At 33.3% G+C, this 20853-nt stretch overlaps 1 protein-coding gene and 1 pseudogene across 1 annotated transcript; one reads left to right on the forward strand and one right to left on the reverse strand.

Moving 5' to 3' along the window:
• Nucleotides 1-1639: 1639 nt before the first annotated feature.
• Nucleotides 1640-10107, forward strand: LOC105115904 (uncharacterized). Its single transcript, XM_011012975.1, has 14 exons — nt 1640-1989; nt 2918-3008; nt 3100-3184; nt 3333-3417; nt 4001-4070; nt 4620-4689; nt 6156-6201; nt 6338-6587; nt 6665-6870; nt 7004-7078; nt 8090-8159; nt 8353-8433; nt 9477-9556; nt 9653-10107. Exons 1-14 carry the CDS (start codon nt 1874-1876, stop codon nt 9729-9731), a joined length of 1404 nt encoding a protein of 467 aa, XP_011011277.1. The 5' UTR covers nt 1640-1873; the 3' UTR covers nt 9732-10107.
• A 496-nt stretch (nt 10108-10603) lies between these two features.
• LOC105115905 (leucoanthocyanidin reductase-like) lies at nt 10604-13596 on the reverse strand (annotated as a pseudogene).
• Nucleotides 13597-20853: the final 7257 nt, after the last annotated feature.

Here is a 20853-nt window from a genome sequence, read left to right on the forward strand (position 1 = left end):
TTTATTATTATTATTATTATTATTATTATTATTATTATAAACTAATTAGGGATAAGAAATCATTATTCCTCTCCTTTTCATCATAATAGACTTTGCTTCTTTTTTTTTTTTTGTCTTTTAACATTAGATTTATTAAAGTTATCTTTTATAAGATTATTTTAGTCTCATTGCTCAAGTTAAGAGTTTTGCGGATTAACTCGGTTAACTCAAGTTTTTCTAGGTCTTTTTTTGTAATTGACTTTTTTTTTTTTAGTTTTATCATTCACCATTTAGGTTGATTGAGAATTATGAATTATAATTTTGTTTTGATTTACTTTTTATGAGATTATATCATTCTCATGATCCAAGTTAAGGATTTGGCGTATTAAATTGGGTTGATTTGAGTTGTTTTTTTATTTTTTTTCAATTTCTTCCTTCAATTTTCTATAGATTGTGAATTGAGTTTCATAATTTATTTTGATTTGCTTCTATTGAGTTATTTCAATTTTATGATTTAAGTTTGATAGGTTAAACAAAGTTGACTTAGGTTTTTTTATTTTTCTTTTTTAATTGATCTTGTTCAATTATATTTTTTAACACTAAGTTAAATTAAATCTTGGCTTTAATATATATTTTGATTTGTTTTCTATGAGATTATTATGATCTTATAACCTATAACATATATTTTACATGTTAACTTGGTTTAACCAAGGTTAATCTAATATTCTATTGTCTCAAAATTTATATAAAAAAAGATGTATTGATTTTTTTTTAGTTAAACTATTTTTTTTCTAGTTATACATATTATTTTTGAACTTGTCAAATTAACTAGATCATATCAAATTAATTTCTAATCAATTAAAATTATTTTCTTTGTAAGAACATAAAATTGATAAATGTAAGGGGGAATAAATTATCTAGTCTTCTCTACCAACAAATTTCAAAATTTTAAATCAAACTTAATAAAAAAATTGAAAAATATTCTAAATGTTAGCCGTAGTTATTAAATCCAAACTAATCCGGTAGGTTGACCAGAAACCTAGTCGACCTTATGGCTAAACGAGTCTGGGTAAGGTAAAAAACTAGGATGAGCAAAAACCTGGCAAAACTCGGTTAACTCGACAAAAACTGGTTAAGATCTTTTTTTTTTAATGTGTTTTTTCTCCTAACCAGATATTTTTTTTATATATATTTTTAGTTAGTTATTAACCCTTTTCAAAGTTCATTATATTAATACTAGAAGAATATTTTATTTTTTTAATGTAAGATTTGAAACGCTATAATATATGTATATTCTGTGTTTACAAAAAAAAATTATTTTTCAATGTGAAATTTAAAATCTTTTAGTATATATATTTTATGTTTAAAAAAAATTATATTTTTTCAACATATGATAATTTTTTTTAGTTTAAATGCTTTAATTTAAAAGGATATCATATTAACATAGTATTTTTTAATATAAAATAAAAAAATTTTAAAATAATTTTTTAAAATTTATTATTTATAGCATATTAATTCTATATTTATATAGATTGTATTTTAATTTTTTATATAAAATATTAAAATTTTAAATATTTATTTTAATTTTTTTATATTAATTTGAATCAACTTACATAACTTGAAATTCAATTTCTTAACCGGATCAATACGGGTCATTCTGACAACTATTATGTTAGCGTTACTTTGCCGTGAAAACAAAGAGAGACAGAAAAGGGAGAGGGAATAATAAAAGAAAAGGAAAAAGGGATCGGTATTGGTGTTCTTCAATATCGCCCCATTGAAACCCGAAGGAAACCTTCTCCCTTCATAATAATAATATAACTAAAAAAAGGAATTCAATTCCGCAGCCCACAAACGCAAAAAAGAAAAACCAGAAAGAGAGAGAGCGAAGAAGATGAACTGGAGAAGAGTATTGAAATCAGTACAGGCACTAGCGGCACACTGTCTTCTCTTCTCTTTCACTCTCTTGCTCGTCCTCAAGCTTGATCACGTCGTCTCCTATTCTTGGTGGTCTGTTTTCTTCTTCTTCTTATCAGTTTTGTGCATGAATTGATATATGGATTTTCGAATTGAATGAAGATTTTTCTGTAATTGGTACGATAGATTCTACGAATTTCACAAGTTTCTTTGGAGAATGCATACTTGAATTGCTTACATGTTATAGTTTTGTGGGAAGTTGAATTTCCCAAGTCTTTTTTTTTTCTCCTTTAAAAGTAAAAAAGAACAACAACAGAGGCATTCAGCTTTGTTCTTACCAGTGGTGTACCCAACCATTTGGGGGTAAATTGCTATTTTTCGAATTGATGTATTTTATGACTCCGAGTCCGACTGTGGCATCCATCATGGTTATTAACATAGAAAATCTCCAACTGATGAGGATATATCATCTTCTGTGGTTTTATTTTGTATTATTTACAAGGGGCCCTTCTTTCTCTTTACTGTCTCGTGATTTTGAAAATACGATGCTTTTTTTTTTTTTTGTTTTGTATTGTCTATTGTTCTCGGAAGTCTCTATCATGGCAGGGGGGTTTCTCGGTTCTGTTGGAATGGGTGCAAAACTTGAAATTGCTAACAGTTGTTGAAGCAATGAAACAAAGAGGCGTTAGAAAATCTATGCTAATCTAAAGCAGGTTTAATGGTTGGATGTCCAGATTTTGTGCTTTTATTCAGTTAAGTTGTAGTAAATTTAGTTGGAGAAGATGCGTGCTATGATATAAGGTAATGAAATGGAATGCCGTGGGTTGGGGAATGGGAAAATTTTCTTTTCTTAGCAGTCTGCCCTTAATAAGGCTATCTATGGGTTCCTTTTTTTCCCCTTAAACATGCTTGCATCTCAAGTCCTTCCTACTATGTTGTGATTTAGACGCCTAGTATTTAATGTTGTGCTTGTTGAAGCCTGAAAAATGGATAATGTATATGTATTGGCTTCTATTTTCAGGTTAATTTTCTTCCCTCTCTGGACATTCCATGTAGTTGTTGCTCGAGGAAGATTTTCATTACCTGCTCCATCAGTTCCACGTAATCGCCATGTAATATTTCCTTCTTTTATTTTGTGTCCATGAGATTTAAAGCAGTCTTTATTTGTGGATATAAAGTGTTGAGATTTTCTTTCTTGGACAGTGGGCGCCATGCCATGCAGTTGTGGCAACACCATTGCTTATTGCATTTGAACTGCTTCTTTGTATATATCTCGAAAGTGTTTATGGTATACACTAAACCCCTTCTACTATTCTTATGCTGTTGAGGATTAACAAGTGATAACATCCTTTTCAAGTCTCCTAGTTATTCTGTTTGTTGTTTTATAATCATTTAAATGCTTGGACCTTCAAACTTTCTTAATGCTTCTCTTGCAGTTTATCATATTGCTGCTGTAAACTTGAAGATTGTCTTTATTCCATTGTTGGCATTTGAAGTAATTATTCTAATTGACAATTTCAGGTATTTCCTTTTGCATGTCAATCAGTCTCAGTAATTTACCTTACAGATACGCAGTTAACAGCACATACTATTTTTGCATGCTGCATATTGGCACGGAGAACCTTTGTAACAGGACATGCTTGTTCTTCCTTAACATGCTAGTTCTAAGTCATTTCCATTGTTAGAAAAAAATACTTTATAGTGGTGGCCACCTTGTAACTTTTCCTTAATTCTTGTTGGAGAGATAGAACGCCAGTGGCTTAAATGAGCACAACTTGCCCTAAGCTTGCCTTAATTGTTCTGTTTACACTAAATACATATTCTTCCGAAGGGTTCAACCTCTTTAGAATACGAAAAGATAATTATACCAAATGTTATATAAAGGATCACGTCCAAAATTTTCAACTAAATTTAAGTTCTGTTCACAATATGTTTGCTATCAATTTTCCACTGGCAATTACTGTAACATCATTGCTGTTTTTCCAAATTACACATGACACCTCAGCTAGCCTCCCTTCCTCCTCCCATATCCAAGTTTTCTTCCCAATTGGTAATTACTATTGTATTCTGTACTATTGTTAACGGAGTTTCATTTCTTCTACAGAATGTGTAAGGCTCTTATGCCAGGAGAAGAAGAAAGCATTAGTGATGAAGCGATATGGGAAACATTGCCGGTAAGTTTGTCATTGTACTAACTTGGAGAGCTGTTCAAAGCATGCAATAGTCTAGTATTTTGTCTGTGGCTTGGAACTAATTTATCAACATCTAATGTATTTATGTATCCCTTGCTTGAAATTGTTAACAAGCATAATAACTTCCTTAACAGAGAGTAGTTATTTGAAATTGTTAACAAACACATTGATACAGTACAGTTTATACCTCAAGGACTCAATTAATTTATTGAAAGTAAATAAAGTTTCATGGCTGTAATTTTTGCAGTATCTTGAAAATTATGATTTGTTGTTTCTGAGAGAGAGATGTCTTTGTATTTCGTGGTTTTGGATAATTCCAAAATGAGTATCTTGCTATAGACACTATTTTCATGTAGAAATATCACATACGACATTTGCAAGATCATGCTTTTTTTTTTATGTTACCTAAGATCCAGGTGCCATTATTACAAATTTGGCATTTTCAAGCTTGTTGGTTTTTAATTCATATGATGGTTTAGGTTGTATATGAATTTATTCAAGGATTAATGAACTTCCATTCTACTTTTGTAGCACTTCTGGGTTGCAATTTCTATGGTTTTCTTTGTGGCTGCTACAGTCTTTACCCTTCTAAAGCTGGGCGGTAATCTTTCTTAACTTCACATGATTTTTAAATACAATTGCATTGGTGCATTCAAATTAATTGGGGATTTTTTTCCCAGCTATCTAGTTTCAATTCCAGAATCCACATTTATAATTTCATCTTTTCAGATGGTCTTATTCTCTTCTCAAATTTCTATTATTGTTTTATGAAAGTTCTCTTAATGTGGAATGAGAATGGAGTAATTAGACATAAAAAAATCTTTCTTTTTGTTCCATAAGTAATTGTGATTAATTATTTAAAAGCCATTGCCTGAGAAAACACAATCTAACTTCCTCTGGAACAGGCAAAGACTGCTTAATGAATTGGAGTTGGCATTTGGAGCTGTTGGGGTCACTAGGGTAATTTACGGTTTGTAGAGGAATGAATGTTTAGTGCATGAAGGTTTTTGGGGAAGAGATATGGAGCAGTGGGACTGTATTAGATAAATTTTCAGATTCTAAAACTCTATTCTTAAAATGCTATAGTGACAACAAGATACATGATCCATTAGCTTGGATCCTTTTTATGTGCTCTGAAAGTTATGTGTATCCATCATGGAGTCCCCCCCCCCCCCCTTCATGAAAAAAGATAATTTATCAGGTGAAAATGTCATTGGATCATCATTCATTGTAAATTAGCATTCCAAATTAAGTTGCTAGATAGGGTTGAAGGTTCATTACAATGATTGGAATTTTATAGTTGTATAGAATGCTGAGCATATAGACAAGCTGTTGTCCTTTGAAACTTATCTTAAAATCAACATTTTACACTGCTTGTGAAGTACATGCTTTTACATTTCATTAAAATTGTGTTCTGCTGCGGATAAGACATGCATTCCTCCCTTCATTGGATCCCAACACTTCCTTACTGGCATCCCTTATTTGTTCCCATTCCTGCTATATTGGGGATCGCTTTTCATAATAAATTTGCAATTGAATTAAGTGGCTTGACAGGGTGGAAGGTTCCTTTCAATGATATGAATTTTATGGTTCTTCAAGAATGCTAAATATATGGACAAGCACATTCAAACATAACTTAAAAATCAAAATTTTGCATTGCTTGTGAAATACATATTTTTTTCAGGTCTTTAATGGTGGTGGTCATTTGCTGGGCTACAGAATGTCAGTTATATAACAATATGTGACTACACTGTAGAGAGAAACTAAATTGCTTATTTTCAATTTTCTTATTGATACTTTGTAGGTTGTGCACGCATTCTTCAAGTAATGCTGTGCTGTCTTTCTTAGTCTAGTCTAGTATAATTTCACACTCACTTATGGGAGGGGGGTCATTCCTGAGCAGTCCTGAATAGTGGAAATTAATTCACTTTTCTTTTCCATGGACCACAATGTGAACTAAACTTGTCCTTTTGTATAATGTGGGTGATCCTATCTATACTGAATCATTACATGTAATGGCTTATATCAAAATGATGACTGGTTTCTGGTTCTCTTAAAATATTGCAGGTGATGTGGGTGCACTTGGCTGGTGGGACTTGTTCATAAACTTTAGGTAAGGTTGCATTGATTCTTTCTTTCTAATTGCTGTTTTTCAGTACTGCTTCATGGTTCAGACATAATAAAGCTGGATGTACGTTCAAGGTTTTAGTGCCACAACGAAATGATAAATCTGAACATTTTTTCTGCAGCATTGCTGAGTGCTTTGCCTTTCTTGTCTGTACTAAATGGTCTAATCCAGTGATCCATAGAAATTCTCGGACAAGAGAAGGTACTTCATCTTCAATGACGATTAGATATCTTGACTGGAATGGTGGCTTAATGGTTTCTCCAGAGGAGAATCAACACCAGGACAGAATGTGTGGTCTACAAGATATTGGTGGCCATATCATGAAAATTCCCTTAATTGGTTTCCAAGTTCTCCTTTGTATGCGTTTAGAGGTACTTGCATAATTGACTTTTATTCATGCCTGCTGGATGGGATTCTCTTATTAATAGATAATGGCTTTTTAATTCAGGGAACACCTGCTGGTGCTAGAAATATACCACTTCTGGTTCTTTTCTCTCCGCTTTTCCTGCTTCAAGGTGCTGGTGTATTATTTGCTGCTTCTAAGTTGGCAGAGAAGCTTGTTCTTTTATTACGGAGTGAAGCTGGCACTGGAAGATATTTTACATTTTCCGCAAGAGCTCATGACTGCTTGGGGTTCTTGCACCATGGTTCCAGGTGATCACCAACTTTCCATCAGAAGCCTAACCTGTTAGGAAAGGTCATGATTCCACTTAGCCAGCGGAAGTATTTGATGTGGTATGATTACTAACAGAATAACCTTCTGTATCTCCCAATTTGTTTGATACAGGCTACTGGGATGGTGGTCAATTGATGAGGGAAGTCAAGAGGAACAGGCCCGATTGTACCACATGGGTGATGCGAGGTTAGTATATTATCTATTTCCGTACATTTTATAATGGTTCATAAACTGCTAAAATATTTCTTTCTTTTTTGAGCATGTGTCATGTTGGATGACATATCCTTTTGTGAGGTCAAAGAAAGATATGGACATAAGAATAGGATTGAGATCATTGAAACTGTATTTTGCTTGTTTCAATCTTGGAAACTGTAAACCTGTTTAAATTTGACTGGTGGACTGCAATATGAAAATTGTTTAGGAGAACTGCTAGATGTGTTTAATGTTTAGAAGTATGGAGAATCATGAAATGAAAGTTGCATATGGTGGGGGAAAAAAGCAATAGAAGCAGGAATGGCAACTTCCCTCAGGTATCCAGTGTTACTCAAAGCTGTTGGGTCAGGTTTTTACACAGTTTGACCAGTGTCAAACCAGGTGCAGGTGAAACCCAACTGGTTTTACTAGGGCTGGGTGCTGGAATGGATGTGGATTTCACCTGACTCATCACCCAACTTGTACCCTTTGCTTTATTTGTTTAGGATATGATTTAATGTGATTTCAAATAATGATTTTTTTTTAGGAATCGGGTTGGATACTTGGTGGGTACCTAATGAGTAGACAAAGCCCTCCGCTTGACTTGACCTGATCAGGTCAGGTGTGGAGTGAGTTATGGTTGTAGGTATTCTGGCTTGGGTGTATTGCCTTGACCTACCCATTCCTGAAATTGTAGTCAAGAGCTCAGTCAACCTCGATTCAATAGTATGTATGCAATTAATTTTACAGGTGGCATCACTACTGCTTTACTTGTCTTGGTTGACACCAGATATCCTCAAATCCCAATTATCAAGCATCCTCAATTTTTCTTTTTTGAATTTTCTCCACAAGTGTTATATTCTCTCCCCCTCCCTCTCCATTTCAGTGGGTTACTTTGGTGCTTTAGCTGTTGAATTAAATCTTTTAAGTTATTATATAATTCATAAAAAGTTACAAATTGGTGCTCGTTTCTGATCTTTGTACATTTGGTTCATTGATGTGTAGTTATAATACTTTCTGTGGTTATCCTCCTGAGATAGTGAAGAAAATGCCTAAAAAGGATCTTGCTGAGGAGGTAATAAAGTCATTGTTTTTCTTTGTATTCTATTTGTTGCAAAGACAAGGTTTCACTTTTATATATAAGCATACTCTCCCGCTCTCTTTATACTCCTGGATCCAACCATGGATTTTTATTGGCCAATGCAAACATTGATTTTGACCCTTTATAGTCCACCTTTGCATTCTTGCATGATTCTCTTACATTTCAGGTATGGAGGCTTCAAGCAGCTCTTGGTGAGCAGACAGAAATCACCAAATACAGCCAGCAGGAGTTTGAAAGACTTCAAAATGTAATACCCCAATGCTTTACTTATAGTTTCATAATCAAGGGACATGGTCTGAACACAGGAATACTATAATTTCTATTATTTGGGAACCATCACTCATTTCATTTTTAGGGCAGGACCCTTATTCTATGATTTTGAACAATCTTAGTTCCATTACTTAGTTCTGCCTTGTGGATCAGTTGAATTCATGTTTTACCCAAGGTTTGAAAATTGTAACATGTAAATCTATGTCAATTTTTTAGGTTTATTGATGAACTAAAATTATTTCAAAATGGGTAATGCAGTAATTCTGAATTTTGGCATAATATCCTAGTAAACATTAGTTAGTCCTCAAATAAAAGTTGAAGAGGAGCCTGAAAGAAACATGTACTGTTCCTTAGTGCAAGCAGGTATGTGTATTCTTGTAATTTGAGACAAATATAGAGAAGAATATGTGGTTTATGTTTATAAATTAATCTCACTGAAGCGTTTCATATAGTTATTCTGAACATGGATGTTATGCTGAAGATGATGGCAATATTAAATGCATCAATTTAAGCTACCTGTTTTGAAAACTTTTGTTTTCCTAAACAGAATTCCTTTTGGTTTAACTGAAATTGATTATCTAAATGAAAGTTATTTTAATCTGGAACATGAAATTCTGTCTCCAGTTTGCCAATTGCATTATACTTGTTGGATTACAATAATTGCAACAATACTGTCAAAACATTATACATACATGAAAAAAACATCTGTATCATGCAAAATTTTAGTGCCAAGCTCCACTTAGTTATTAAACAGAAATACATCCTATTGCACGTGATATCTTGGAATTTAGATCTCCAATGAATATTTCTTAAGCGTAGATCTTCAAAGGAGCATCTGTGTATCAAACACCATAATTGTCTGAAATAAAGTATGAAAAAGCTTCTTGCATTGCCAAAGATCCTGGTGTCTGCTGTCTGTAAATTATGGGAGTTTGCTTGAGATAGTCTGTTACTTGAATTTGCATTAGTATGTTGTCTGTTACGTGAGATATCTAAATGTTGTTTTGTTGTACTGGTCAGGAAAAAGTTTTATGCAGGGTGTGCTTTGAGGGAGAGATCAGTGTGGTTCTGCTTCCTTGTAGACATCGTATCCTTTGCAGGTATGGTTTCTATCTTGATGTCTGCTAACATATGGAGTTCAATTTTCTTCTCCCCTCCCTTACTGTAATGCTGATGGATTATTAAATGCATTGCAGCACCTGCTGTGAGAGGTGTAAAAAATGTCCAATTTGTCGTGTCTCTGTTGAGGAGCGCTTATCTGTATATGATGTTTAGCTTCCAGCGTTTTGTAATATGGATGATGAATTGGAGTGTGCAGATAAGGTATAACAGCTTTAGCAGGGAAGTTCTTTTTACAGCTGACCAGAACTTTTACTTCTGTGCGTTCCGCCTGTTCAAATTAACATAATTGTGCATTAGGACATGTAGAGAACACGGTTGCTAGCACCTTTCCTTTCCTTTTTTTTTCCCCATGAAAAAAAATGTAAATAGTTTGTTTTTATTGGTGCAAGATGCTGAAAAGTATTTGCCGTGCCACATATACCCACTAAATATTTAAGAACTTATTTCTGTGTATATTTTCTTTTGGCAGTGGATGCTTGAAATACTCTTCTAAGTTGTAATGTAAATACTGTTTGGTACTTTGATTTCATGGGCAAGGTTTGCATGTTACCTTACTAGTGATAGTTTGAGAATCCGCATCATATTGATGGCACCTTTGACCTATACTGCGAGAAGCAAGTGAAAAAAAGAAAACCTGCTTTCCTCTCTAGGGACGTCAGAAAATGAGATCACCCAACTATGCAAGTTTATTATACAAAACTGCCAAAGACGAGCCATCAGGCATTCTTTCTAAGACCTGAAGTCTAGTCTTTAATTTACTCTACTGTCAAATTTAGAAGTCGATTTTGGAGCATTAAGCACAAGAGTGTGTTTTGTTTGATTAATCTGTACTATCAGCTGCTGCTTGACATCTTTAGTGTATGCATTAAACCAATTTGTTACCCAGTGTCCTCCATATTAATGCCGTAAGTCTATTAGAAATGTTTATCTCATCAGCAAGTGCTGGGGTTGCCTGTCACGTTATTTGCAGACGACAGGGACATGACTTGTCTTTATAAACAATTTGATGTATGCCCATGTGAAGGTTCACCACTTTTTCGTAGGCTGAACTGTTTAGAAAGCCGAATAGTTCTAGAAAAATGTAGTATTATTGCTAACGCAGCACCGTCCCTCATAACATACAAACAAAATTCTGCTAGAAACAGGTTTTGCTAGATTTGATAGCATCTCCCTATCCTAGGTAGGAAGAATATATCAATAGATTTTCCGTCGCAAACATAAAAACACGAGAATGAAAGGGATATGTTCTCCCGAATATCATACTGTAATAAATAAAGCTTCTGGTTTAGGATTTGGCATCATGGTGCCATTCTTGTTCGCTGGCTTGTTAACGAGTTTTGGATTGCTGATCAACTTTACGGCAAAATCATTGAAGCATTCATCAACGGTTCTAAATAGCAACTCTGGATAGAGGGAGCACACCTCAACATCAGTTGGCTGATCCATGCTGTAGTTTATTTGGCAGCTGTTTATTAAAATGTCGTGAGTGATGGCAGCAACTATGCTGTGTGGAATGCTCATCTCTGCATTCATGAAAACTGGCTGTGAAAACAACTGGGACGTGCGTGATAAATGGATATTTGACTCTGGTTTTCCTCTTAAAATGATCTTTAAAAACAAGTTTATCCCAGAAGACAATACTGGCAGTTATATTTAAAACCAACCTCTAGCAGCAGCAAGTAGATCATCTTCTGTGATGGTGGCTCTGGGCAGCTTGTATCCAAGCTTCTCTTCCCATAAAGAGGCAAGCTCATTAGTTCTTAGCAGATGCTTGGAGGTCTAAAATGAACAGTTTTGTCGAGTGTTAAATTATCATTAATCGATGTGAATTTTCCGATATCAGAACCGGCAACAAATATGATGTAAATTATAAGTCCATATTAATCATTCGAATCATATTCCTTGACAAAAATAAAATCAACAGAATATATAGCCGTTAGGATGCACCTTTAACTGTTCCCTCACTGTAGATTTGAGCCGATCCAATGGTGGAGGAACATCAGCAGGGTGAGTATTATCATGGTAAGGCCAGGCAGCTATGGAGTTGCAGCAATTGTAAGTGTACGGAATCCCAGCTTCTTCAATGTAACGTCTAACTTGTCTGTTTTCTTTGCACATGGTAAGCCCTGGCTCCACTGGATCAGCTCTGTCTATGTCATGGCCAAACTCAGATGGCAAAAATCTCTGCGCGCAGACATTTTATTTCCTCATCAAAAGAGCATGTCTATCCTTGATTCTCTTATAATCATTTAAAGGTTGTGCTCAAGGTTGTTAATTGTATTTTGTTTTTTTTATGAAATGACCAAAATATTTTATATTAATTCAAAAAATGAAATAAAACAGGATAATTTTTATCTTATTTTAAATCTTATTGCAGATTTTTTAGCTAAGTTTCAGTTGGAATGTTTCAATTTTATTCCACATGTTCTGTTCCAGTTTTGAAAAGCCATTAAATTAAATTAAAATTAATTTATTTGAATTAATTAAACCACTCAATTATAAAAAGCTTTTTTTTATTACTATTTTCAATAATAACGATATTAATAATAATATTAAAAATTATTATTACTATTTTCATGGACAATTATATTAATATTTTAAAATTAGACTTATAACTAATATATATGATTTATATTCATGTTGTTTTTTTCCTATTTATACTTTATAAAAATTTAAGCAAAATAAGAGATACTTTAAATCCTATTAACTTTGATAACATTGACCTAACTTTATATTTAAAATATTTGTGTTAAAATAATTTACTTTCATAATATTTTGATATTTTATTTAAGTTGAATTATTTTAAGTTAAAAATTATTTAATTTTGACCATTTATAAATATTTTAAAATTTAAAATTATATTTGTTTGATATTATATTTATATTGTATAATTTATAATTAATTTATCTTAAATTCAAATTATATTTGTTGAATATATAGCTGTGAAACAGTACAATCCTAAAAAAAAAAACATTTCATTTTAAATAAAAAAATAAAATACCTACTGAAATGGAAGTAATCCCCCGCAGTGGGCGTATATTAAGACCAAACAGATCCTATGTCAAACTAACAACCTTTAATATGTGTGTACGTTGATTGCCAATCTGTTATTAAAACGAAGATTATGGGAACGATTAATACTGGTTGATGCTACGCTTGCAATTATAAGAGAGAGAGTTTATGCCAGAAAAAAGAAGAAGAAGAAGAGAGGCTCAAATCTATGGCTTCCCAAATACGTGGGGCGAGTTTCCTTTAATTTCAGATGTCTGGGAATGCATATAAAAGGACACACACAAAATATATAGACGACGGGCAATAGTGTTCGTTTGTTGGCACGTGTAACTTTGAAAACATCTGCCCATTGTAACTAGTCGAGTAACATACTCGAGAGTCTAGACATCACCTTTGCAGTACCAGCTGCCTTGATGGCATTAACAAGCTTGACTTGGTCTGCTATGCTTGCACCACCAACAGCTGATATCACAATTTCAATATTATGTTCTCTAATCACCTTCTCCATTAAATCCTGATCTTTGATAGAGCCCTGATATCACAATCACCCGAGTCATACACAACACACACACACACACATGAACATCAATTACACCTGTGGCTGTGTGTGCATTAAAATAAAGACCAAGTAAAAATAAAAAAGGCCACAATATATGCGTTGGTTACGTATATGGTGGTAGCTCCCCCGTCTTGGAGAGACTTGATGGTGGACGCCTTAGAAAGGGCAGCCAGTTCAGGCCGGATCAGAAGGTAAGCGGGGTGGCCACATTCGAGGCTAGCTTCGGCTATGAACCCGCCAATGAACCCCACTGAACCGATAATCATGACCCGACTACCTTCCCATGCATTTGGAGAATGGCCATTCATGTTTTTCTTGCTAAAGATGTTTCTATTTCTTCCTTTTCTTTTTAATGCAATTCACTTGTATAATAAAAATAATAATATTAAACACCCTCTTATCCGGAATAGAGAATATATATATATATATATATAGGGAGAGAGGGGTGGCTAAAATGCCAAAAGACTGTCTAATGGGATATTGACCAAAAGAAAGGCTGGTTCAAGTTATGTATGCGTCGTCGGTAAAGATTGCTAGGTGTAGTAGCTGGGCTTTGATGTATGTTTGTACCTCGACTGGCAGATGAGAACGTGAAGCTATAGAAGAAACTAGTTCACAGCCAGTAATATTACCAGTTGAATCAGAAAAATTTCAAATATAATAAAAAATATAAAAGTCATGAATAACTATTTTACATTATTATTATTAAGGTTAGCTATACATGTCTTCTTTTAAGAAATATTTACATGAATAAACTCATGTTTTAAACAATTTTCAAAGGCCTAATCATTATCCATACTCGCAAATATACACTCTAGTTGGAGAAGTCACCCAAATTTCAATTGGAAGAGTGATAATAATAATGTACAAACTTCACAACCATCGTTTTAAGTACACCATAATTTCCAAAATTCTTATGCATACAGCTCCTTACACTTCACCTCCTAAAAGAAATCTTAAGGAAACATTGCATGCATTCATTGAAAAGTAAGAGACAATCAATACTCAACTTGCTCAAAAGCATGATAGATTTTAAAGATACTTTAGCAAAATTGACATTTGCTCTCAATTGCCAAGAGAAAGACAAGTTTCCATCTCAACCATAATAAAATTCTAGAGGGCAATATAATACAAATGCAAGTAGTTCTAAAATTCAATACGTGGATCAAGTCAAATCAATCATTACTCTTCGTAGTGGTAATGTTATTGAAAAATCCACTCTTGAACCTTGTAAGGGATGATGAGTCAATTTCTGAGGGTAAGGAAGGGGTCGAATCTGAATATTGCAAAGAAAAGACTAATTCCCTGTCAGCACTTCTATTTCCTCATGCCATGCCTAAACAAAGAAAAGTCAATCACAATTTTAAAATCTTTGAAACTTTCAAACAGGTAAGGATCAATATACCTTTGCTGAATGCTATTAAACAGGTTCCTTCTTATGCTAAATTTTTGAAAGATTTGTGTATTGTGAAGAGAAAACTAAATGTGAAAAAGAAAGTCTTTTTAGCAAAACAAGTAAGTGCTATTTTTCAGAATAATAATGCTTTGAAATATAAAAACCCTAGTTATCCTATAATTTCTTGCTTTATTGGAGAACATAAAATTGAAAGAGCCTTACTTGATTTTGGAGGTAGTGTGAATTTGTTTCTGAAACGATGAAAAGATTGTTGTCTTCTCCCAAGTGTAGGAGTGTCGAAGTAATAAATAACCCGGTAAGACCGGGGTCGAACTACAGGGAGGTTAATTGTACAAATTATAAATATAATAATACAACAATAATAATAATAACAACAACAACAACAATAATAATAATAACAACAACAATAATAATAATAACAATAATAACAATAATAATAATAATAGTAGTAGTAATACTAATAATAATAGTAAGAATAATAATAACAATAATAAAGAAAAAGAAGGAGAAGAAGAAGAAGAAGATGAGAACTTTGAGATGGAATATTAATGTAATGATTAAACAATGATAATAACAAATGTCAAGGATAGAGGTTCCACTAATGGTATGTCAAACAAGTATAATATAAACTCTTATTTTTCAAACGGAAACCACACATAAAGGAGGTTCCAATCAGATTATAGATTGTTAACATGATTACATTAGTCATCTTATTCAATTAATGCTAATACTTGTAAATCTCGTCAAGCATTCATGATTATAACTTATGTTAACAACAAATCAAGTTCCTTTCATAGCTCCGGTGTCGGTTATACCATACAGTATGAGCTATGAAAGTGTCAAGCATTTGATGTACCAAGTGTTATACAACATAAATCAAGATTAGTCATTTAACACGCAAAGTATTAAAGAGTGAACAAGATAACAAATACAAAAATGTTAGTATCAAACATTAAAGCCCATTTTAACTTTACACTATACTTATTCTTATACCATTAGTGTATCATTTTCACCTTGACATAATAAACTTAGCTAGACATAATGAAAGAAAGAAAAATAAATAAACAAAATAAGAACATAAATAAGATAAAAGTTAACTAAGCAAACGAAAGGAAATGAAAGGCATAAACTTCATATTAATAAAAGCAAAGCATAAACATTACAAAGAGAGAAAGCAAAAGCATGATCTTGATCCGGAAACCAAAATGCCTAAATGCATGGCAAATGCCTCCTTTTATAGGCCAAAATTGGGAACTATTGATTTGATGACTAATTGATGAGTGGGTGGCCAACTCTTGACTTGGTGATAATCCTTATCTTCTCTTGTCTGCTCAAAACGTCATTGATAACGTCAAAACTAGAGCCACTTGAAAACATGAAAGTTGTAGACAATTGTCTCAGCTTTCTTGTGTAAAACATTCAGCTCATTTCGAGTTCTAGAACTCCAGATATGGCCAAAATACTGAACAGTGCTCGGGCTGGAGGACAACTTCGGGCTTCTTTGTTGTTGCAATAATTTGGACTTGAAAATGGCCTTTTTAGATCTTGGGCTTCATATGAAGTTGTAGGTCTATGTCTTACCTTTCCATCCATATAAAGTAGACCTAAATCTGAGATCTATAGCTCCAGATATGACCCAATTATCGAACAGTGTTCCGGTTTGGATTGCACCGACATCTCTTTTCTAAGTTTGGCCATCTCTTTATCCTTGCAATTTAAGTTCTTCAAGTCATCAATCAAACCTTTCACTCTTTTCTAAGTTTGGCCATCTCTTTATCCTTGCAATTTAAGTTCTTCAAGTCATCAATCAATCCTTTCATTTATGTGATAGGCCTGCATTAAAAATAGACATTTACCACAAATTATAGGTATCTTATATTATTAGATACATTATTATAAAACATATTTTAGTTAAGGAGTTATTGATACTTCAAGTGCAAAATGATGATATAAAACCATGATAAAAATGCACTTTTAAGTACTAATCACACCCCCCAACTAGTTTATTACTAGTCCCTAGTAATCAAAGCGTTAAAATAGAAAAACAATTTACAAATTCCACAAAGCAAGGTATTCATCATTTAACTTCCATTAATCTATCCAGATAAACAAACTCTCGTTAAATTTATATACCTGCTCAATACATCTTAACAAGATATTCATAAACCTTTCTTTTGTGCTCAATGTATCAACACATAATTATGGGGCTTTTCTTGGAAGAAAACAAAATTTTTGTTCTAATGTTTAAGGTTAACTTCCTTGGGCTGAGATTATTATTTTTGTCTTTTTTTTTTCTTCCTTTTGTTTTAAATATATATACATATAATTTAAAAACACCATGCATCTTTAACCCATGTAACGAGCTTTCAGCTAATGACTCCCAGACCAGTTGGTCTTAGGGCATTAGGTGTTAAGACACCCCTATGAGCTTAGTAACTCGGGTCGCAGATACTAATATATAGATAGTGCAATGTTTGATTTCCTTAAGCTTTTCTCCTCAACCCATGTAACAAGCGTTGGGCCAATAGCTCCCAAGTCAGTTGACTTTAGGGTATTAGGTGTTAAAACACCCCTTCGGGCTTAATTGCTTAGGTTAGGGAGGCTACAAAACCAAACTTATCTACATTTTTATTATTATCATTTTTTTTCTTTTCTTTTTCTTTTCTTTTTTATTTTTTTTTAATTATACTTTTTTTATTTTTTTTAATTATATACAATCCCTTTCCCTTAGTTGTTACCTTTAACAAAAGAACATAAATAATGTAATAATCCAATATGCAACCCACAATCATATGTTAAAGTGTGTGTGTGTAAATTAAGGTTTAAAAATACATGTTAAATAAGTATATGAGCAGAATTAAGTGATAACAATGCAAGAGTTTGTAAACCTGAATATTTCAAGAAGTATTATAATAGACCTTGTTAAGAATGGTTACTAAGATGCGTCTCAAGAGTCACTTTAACAAAAGAGCTCCTTTACTCTGCCATCCTAATAACAACAATTATGCACATGCCTTATGAAATGAAAAACAATTTTTTTTTTTATCAACTAGTACCCTCTCCCCCCAACCAAAACGAGACATTGTCCTCAATGTTCTAAGGTAGAAATAACGAACACAGACAAACCTAAAACACACTGAAACAAAAATAAGAAACAACAAAACATAAATATTATGTTATTAATAAAACCAAAAGGCACAAGTTTTCACTAACAAAAATTCAAATCGCAGCTGTGATTGTGGCTCACATCTTCCCTTGGTTTTACGTCCAAGAACGGCTTAAACACCCTTTATGGGTTAGGGATAGGCTTCCCATCCAGTTTTCTTAAAAACCAGCAAACAGGGTCTTTTTTAGTCAGATTCCCAAGACTATGTCGAGCATGTTCCTTATGGAATATTGACCATACATCATGAATTGCACGATGCTTATCTCGACTATGATGAGACTTAAGAGTCAATAGAAGATTACCTAAAACTCTCTGTGTTTTGAAATAAATCCCACCTTTTGACAATTTTCACAGTTTTTGCGGAATGCATGTGACTCCTTGAATATGGTGGGCCAGTAAAATCTACTTTGTAAGATTTCTACAGTCCTCTTTTTTGACAAGAAATGATCCCCACGTGCCTTAGAGTGACAAAATTTAATGAAATTACTTACCTCATTATCGAGAAAGCATCTTTGAAATATTTGATTAGGACGATAATTGAATAAGTAAGGGTCATCCCAATAAAAGTTTTGCACGTTGCTCAGAAATTTTCTTTTGTCTTCGGTACTCCAGTGAGCTGGCAAAAATCCTGAAGCAAGAAAATTGATATTTTTAGCAAACCAAGGCATTGAACTAAGAGAAAGTAGAGATTCATCAGGAAAAGAATAATTGATTGGTGTGATATCGGGTGTCGAATCTGTTGTCACTTTTGATAAAAGATTGGCATCAACATTTTTTGTGCCTTTTTCATCATCAATGTCTTCCTGATTGGTCATGGCATGAGGAAATGGAAGTGCTAGCAGGGAATCAGTCTTTTCCTTGCAATAATCAAATTCAACCCCTTCCTTACCTTTAGAGATTGACTCATCATCTTTCTCACAAGGTTTAAGAGTGGGTTTTTTAATAACCTTACCACTGCGAAGAGTGATGACTGATTTGACTTGATCCATGTGTTGACTTCCAGAACTACTTGTATTTGTATTGTATTGCCCCTTGGGATTTTGCTGTAGTTGAGATGTAAACTTACCTTTCTCTTGAAAATTGAGAGCAGATGTGAATTTTGCAAGAGTATCTTTAAAATCTGTTATGCTTTGAGCAAGTTGAGTGTTGATTGTCTCTTGCTTTTCAATGAATGCATACAAAGTTTCCTCAAAATTTCTTGTAGGAGGTGGAGCATAAGGAGGTACATATCCATGATAATTTTGGAAATTATGGTGTGCTTGAAACTATGGTTGTGAAGTTTTTGCATTGTCACTCTTCCAACTGAAATTTTGGTGATTTCTCCAACCAGGGTTGTATGTTTGCAAATATGGGTTATGATTGGGCCTTTCGAAACTGTTTAAAGCATGGGCTTGTTCATGGAGACATTCCTTAAAAGAAGGCAAGGTTGGAAAATTACTAGTTAAGGTTCATTTGTTTCACATATTTGACATACAATGTTTTCAATAGATTTAAATTGACCACTCTTTTTCAATTCTAGTGCCTCGACTTTTCTAGCTAAAGATGCAAACCTAGCTTGGAGGTCATGATCTTCCCTAAGGTTGTACATACCTCCACTAGATGTGTGAGGTTGAGTTTTACTCGGTGCCTCATAAGTACCCGCAGTGTCCCAATTTTGAGCAGTGTCCCAATTTTGAGCATTTGCATTTTCAGCTAACAAGTCTAAGTACTCCATTGCTTCATCAGGGTCTTTATCTTCAAAAGTTTCATTGCACATCAATTCAACCATTTGCCTATCTCTAGGTGTTAACCCTTTATAGAAATGTGAAACCAATCTCCATGTTTTAAAACCATAATGAGGGCAAGTACTAAGCAAGTCTCGATTCCTATCCCAACATTGGTAAAATGTTTCTCCTGGTTTTTGAGTGAAAGTGGTGATTTGTCTTTTGAAAGAATTTGTTCTATGAGATGGGAAAAACATTAAAAACTGTTGTTGCATTTCATCCCAAGCACGAATGGATCCTGGTCATAAATTTTGTAGCCATGTTTTAGCTTTATCTTTTAATGAAAAAGGAAAAAGCTTTAATCTGATGGTGTTCATGCTACAATTTAAATCATTATATATGTTACAAACCTCCTCAAATTCCCTTAAATGCAAGTATGGATTTTCTAAATCTAAGCCATTAAAAGAAGGTAAAAGTTGAATAATGCCTGGTTTAAAATTAAAATGAGATGCATCAGGAGGAAAACCTATGCATGATGGTGCACTTGTTCTATGCATGATGGTGCACTTGTTCTTGTGGGATTCATGTGGTCTCTAAGTGTTCTAGCACGATTATTCTCATTATTCTCATTATGAAGTGATTGATTATCTTCTTCGGCCATATTTTCTAAAAATGATGAGGATACCCTACAAAGTCTACCACTTGATGTACGTGACCACATTCTCATGCACGTGTAGAAATAGAATAAAAGGAAGAAGAAAACAAAGAAGAAGAAACAAGAGAAAAGAAACAAAGTTATATACAAGAAAAGTGAAAAGAGAAAATAAAATAACTACTATAATTTATACAAGAACTTACCTCCCCGGCAACGGCGCCAAAAACTTGACATGACGAAAAGATTAATGTCTTCTCCCAAGTGCAGGAGTGTCGAAGTAGTAAATAACCCGGCAAGACCGGGGTAAAACCACAGGGAGGTTAATTGTACAAATTATAAATAACAATAATAACAATAACAACAACAACAATAATAATAGTAATAACAGCAATAATAATAATAATAATAATAATAGTACTAATAATAGTAGTAGTAGTAATACTAATAATAATAATAACAACAACAACAATAATAATAATAAAGAAAAAGAAGAAGAAGAAGAAGAAAAAGAAGATGAGAACTTTGAGATGGAATATTAACGTAAAGATTTAACAACGATAACAATAAATGTCAAGGTTAGAGGATCCACTAATGGTATGTCAAACAAGTATAGTATAAACTCTTATTAGTCAATTGGAAACCACACACAAAGGAGGTTCCAATCAGATTATAGATTATTAACATGATTACATTAGTCATCGTATTCAATTAATGCTAATACTTGTAAATCTCGTCAAGATTCATGATTATAACTTATGTTAAC

The sequence above is a fragment of the Populus euphratica genome, unplaced genomic scaffold (assembly GCF_000495115.2).
Source record: "Populus euphratica unplaced genomic scaffold, PopEup_1.0 scaffold798.1, whole genome shotgun sequence".
Classification (NCBI taxonomy): Eukaryota; Viridiplantae; Streptophyta; class Magnoliopsida; order Malpighiales; family Salicaceae; genus Populus; species Populus euphratica.